General features: G+C 51.7%; 1 protein-coding gene across 1 annotated transcript in view; it reads right to left on the bottom strand.

Annotated features, from left to right (window-relative positions):
* capn5b (calpain 5b) overlaps positions 1–2941 on the bottom strand; it is a gene marked incomplete at its 5' end in the record, with an annotated part of 24531 nt that extends 21590 nt beyond the window's left edge. The window contains one exon of the mRNA XM_079738560.1: positions 2777–2941. Coding sequence (XP_079594686.1) covers positions 2777–2941 — 165 coding nt within the window. The remainder of the gene's footprint in view (positions 1–2776) is intronic.
* Between the last annotated feature and the right edge of the window lie 1800 nt (positions 2942–4741).

Here is a 4741-nt window from a genome sequence, read left to right as displayed (position 1 = left end):
GCGTATGTGAATGGGTATTTTTGGGCAATGTGGTCGAAAAGTCAGTAGTTTTTACTCTGTCTTGTTTCCTTTTCTCTAAAACCACATGAAGGAAACAACAATCTTCTTTTGCGCACAGGAATGTGAGGCTGAACTCATCAAGGCAAAACAACCGTGGTTTTCCCGATAATAGTTCCACATCAAATTTAGACTCAAGCTAGACATGTGCCATGCCACGCAACTAACTAAATGTGTATACGCGACTCGTGAACATACGCATGACTGCCTTGCACGCAATGATCCTGCTCTTACATCATCAAGTCACTATCAGAGCGCTTTCGGAAGAAGGACTTTATGCCACACCACAATTAGCTTATAGGAGTGAAATGAAGTCCTCCGATCGCCGTTTGTTATTCCCCCCGTGTGCGTCTCTCTATTGATTAAGTTGGGGCCCCCGGAGCCCAGGAGGGGCCGTTCCCCGACAACACTAGCCCAGTGGGAGTGCCCCGCGTCTGGTTTAGCTGGAAGAAGTAATAGAGTATCGATCCCTGCCTGCCGGGCCACTCCAGACACTGGGCGGTGGAGGGAGGTGATATGGCCGGCTGCCGATACTACCGATGCTGCCGCATGCCGGCACAGCCTGCGATCCCTAAGAGCCTGTCACTGAGGAGCTGAGCCTTCACACGGTCTCCCGGTCTTTATAGAGGCTACAGGCCGGCTCCCAGGGCTCTCAGGGCTCACCAATCCCAAACCACGGCAGGGGAAGAGCCTTGGTCCCAGGGTACAGAAACACGTGTTAGCACGGCACGACGCACGCGTCGATGCGTCCGCACACGTCTGTCTGATGTGTCCTGTAACTTGTCTGTCTGTCCGTCTGTCTCCTCACGTCAGGCACGTCTCGTCATAGGTCCTGTTTCATCGTCCGTCTTGGCTTGTCTGGTCCATCTTGTCTTGCGTGTGTGTGTGTGTGAGATCTCTTCACAACACGTCGTCTCGTCTCGTCGTGTGTCAACTGTCTTGTCAGAGAGAGAGGGCGGGGGTGTGTGAAAGGGAGAGAGAGAGAAAGAGAAGGAGGGAGAGGGAGAAGAGAAGGAGGGAAAGAGAGAGAGAAGGAGAGGGGGAGGTAGGGAGAGAGAGCGAAAAGGAGTGGTAGAGAGAGGGAAGAGGTAGAGAGAAGGAGAGAGAGAGAGAGAGAGAGAGATAGGTAGAGAGAGGGAGAGGGAGAGAGGGAGGGAGGGAGAGAGAGAGAGAGAGGGAGATTTAGCCCCCCTCATTGCGGAGCAAAGACGTTGAGGCTCTGGATCAGCAAGGAACTGGGCCCTCGTGGTTCTCACTTGTCAATCAGGATATAAATAACCCTGCACCATGACCAAGAGTAGACAGATAGAGGGACTCAGGGAGCCAGGAGGATTGTGGCGGGAGAGAGAGATAGAGAGAGAGATAGAAAAAGAGAGAGACAAGGGGGTGAAGGGGGAGGGTGTTTACAGTAATTTTCTAGGTATGATTGGGCTGCTCTGCCTCTGGGATTTCACTGCAGCCACAGACAAGCCAGGCAGCCAAGATGCATGAGGTCAGCCAGTGCATTAAATCCCCCCACCTCCTCCTCCTCCTCCCTTTTTCAATCAAATAAGCTTTAAAACACAGACAAACAAAAAATGATTATCCAATGCATATATTTTTCTGATTAACACTGTTTAATGAAATTCTGCACGATATAGCGATAATATCGTATCATCAATGTCTGCTGCACATTGTTACAACGACAGACGTTAACAATCGAATAAACTAAATAAAAATACACCTCAGGGGATAGCAGGGGGTACCTGACGCTTGTTTAAAGCTATGCAACCATTACATGTTGTGGTGCAACAACTTGTGCGGCTAACTTGTTCGACTTAATTGTGCGGATACAATCAACCAAACAATTAAAATCAACTAGTAAACATTGTGTCATATTGACACGGACATTGGGTGAACGATGTCAGATTCTGAGTATAACGGTTAGGCTTGGGTAGTGACAAATCAGAGGGAACCAAACCACCGGGCGAGGTATCCACGGAGACTCAAACCTACAATCAGTGTGCAACAGTTTCCCTGGCAACCCAACACGGTTGACTGCGTCACCAGCATCACGGCAGCGAGGATAAGTGGGGATACACCCCCCATCAGGAGACCCCCCCCCCCCCCTCTTTCCCCCTCCCCCTTCCCCCCTCCTCCATCCTCCACAGTCTGCCGAGTCAGGTGTGGTGGTATCGGTGCTCCGGCTAATTCTGTGTGTGTGTGTGTGTGTGTGTGTGTGTGTGTGTGTGTGTGTGTGTGTTTGGGTCCATTCTTGTAAGTGTGCATGTGTGCATATGTGCGTGTTTGTGTGTGTGTGTGTTTGTGTGCGTTTGCGTGAGATAAGCCCCATCAATGTGACAGACAAGTGACAATGAGTGACAGGCTGAAGTGGATGTGAGTGACATCCAACCCCCACCCATTGCCTTCGGCGGGATTTCCCTTATGAAGACAAGCAAACCAAGGAGAGGAACACAACGTGTGTGGTCGCAACCCTTCACACGGCCTGTGGGCTGCGACCAATAACCGTGGAAAGATACGGACGTAGTATCTCTGATGTCAGCCATTGGTCGACCGCTACCAAGGCGAGGATCTCTCGCTACGGGCGCCGCCATGGGCGGATATTCATCCAGCGGGCCGAGAAGTGATCCATAGTTGTCCCATTGAGCGGTCCTTGCGTGTCTTTAGAGGAGCGACACATCCTCGACTTTGAGGGAGGGGAGGGGGCGGGATAACTCACCCGCGGTCTCTTCCACACCACGCGGCCGATCCTGTTGCCCTGGTAGAAGAGGGAGTCGTCGGAGGCGGGGAAGCGGGGGTCCTCAAACAGCAGGCCGCTCTGCAGGCACTGCCTCTTCAGGGTGGAGTACTGCTGCCCGTCGAACGCCTTCACGTAGGTGAACATCCTGCAGCCCTTGGGACACCGCACGCAGTCGCGCGCACACACACACACACACATACACGCACACACACACAAACACACATATGCACACAAACACTCAGTTCAAGCTGTTTTGGGGCTGGCGGCGGGAAAGGGGGTCCCCTCATACATCAAGGGGTTTCTCACTACAGGAAGAATAGGAGGGTTCAGCGGGAAAAACAGGCACTAAGATGGACCCGGCTCACACAGGAAGATCAGCACCATTTCAAAACATGACACACACACCTACACGTGTGCATGCGCGCACGCACACACAAATACACATAATCACAATTGATTGACAGCGGTAGTGCAGTGGTCAGTGAGACCACAGTGGGAAACCTCCAGCCACCCTGGGAGGGTACGGCTGTGGCTGTGGGTGTAAGGGTGTGGTGGGCCGACCATCATAAAAAAACTCCCCCCCCTCGATTCCTCCGTCGTCTCCCCTGGGCTCCATCACTAGCGCTGGGCGTTAAGTGAGGCGCAAGGCAGGTTGATCTGAAGCCTGCGAGACGAGGAGAGATCTGGCAGAGAGAGAGAGAGGGAGAGAGAGAGAGAGAGAGAGAGAGAGAGAGAGGGAGAGAGAGGGAGAGAGAGAGAGAGAGAGGGAGAGAGAGAGAGAGAGAGAGAGAGAGGGAGAGAGAGGGAGAGGGAGAGGGAGAGGGAGAGGGAGGGAGAGAGAGAGAGAGAGAGGGAGAGGGAGAGGGAGAGGGAGAGGGAGAGGGAGAGGGAGAGGGAGAGAGAGAGAGAGAGAGAGGGAGAGGGAGAGAGAGAGAGAGAGAGAGAGAGAGAGAGAGAGAGAGAGAGAGAGAGAGAGAGAGAGAGAGAGAGGGATACCCTTACAAAGGACCATCCGTCTGTCTAGCTCACCGGGCCCCTCCAGGATGCGTGGTGCTGTGAGGAGGAGGCAGAACAAAACAAGCCGTCCAGACCGCGCCGTTCCCGTCCGCGGGCTGCTTTGTTCTGATCACATCACACACATGCAGATCCGTTACACTGGGGAGCCGTACGTGTTTTTAACCCCCTCATGTTGACCGCTTGCTTGTAGCGTGCGCTGCTCTCGGGCCACTGCTGCGTGAAAGCGCGTTTTGGCTGATGACTACATGTCCATAAAATGTCCAAGGACACAGATACACGACGAAGAGGTAATGCCGATGCAGGGGACGGCGGGGTTTCTCTTGACCTTTGTCTTATGAGATAATTGTGTGTGTGCGTGTGTGTGTGGGTGTTTGTGCAGGGATCAAGGCTCGTCAAATCCCTGTTGCCAAGGAGATCAATAGCTCAAGGTTAATTGGACTGTGGCGCATGACACCACGGTGCGTATCGACAGTTGTTGTAGTACATGAATATGCATTCTTGGGTCAAGGTCTTTGGTCACTTTAACGACACGTGCCTGAAACCGAGTCGACAGATGCCGTGAGGATGTCATCGGCGATGGAAAGACACACTGATGAATTATGTTAAAAATGACCAATATTGAGATATTGGTTATGATTGTGGTATTGGTTGAGGTCATTTTTCAACACTGCCCAACCCAGGGGTATATCTGATAGTGATCAGATGTATGAGGATCATGTGGGATCTAATAATGAGATGTGGGGTCTAATAATGAGATAATAATGAGAATCCCTTTCATGGCACATGTATGTGAAAAGATACAGCCCAAATGAAAGAATAAGTTATGCAACTGAAGTGCATCTTCTATTTTATCGCTTTTTGACTGCCTGTCATCTTCATTATACGCTTTCGTTTTCAACCCACAATTTCATTACCACACGAAAATTT

This window comes from Pollachius pollachius (genome assembly GCF_949987615.1).
Source record: "Pollachius pollachius genome assembly, chromosome: 6".
NCBI classification, from domain to species: domain Eukaryota; kingdom Metazoa; phylum Chordata; class Actinopteri; order Gadiformes; family Gadidae; genus Pollachius; species Pollachius pollachius.
This window is presented reverse-complemented; position numbering and strand designations above follow the sequence as displayed.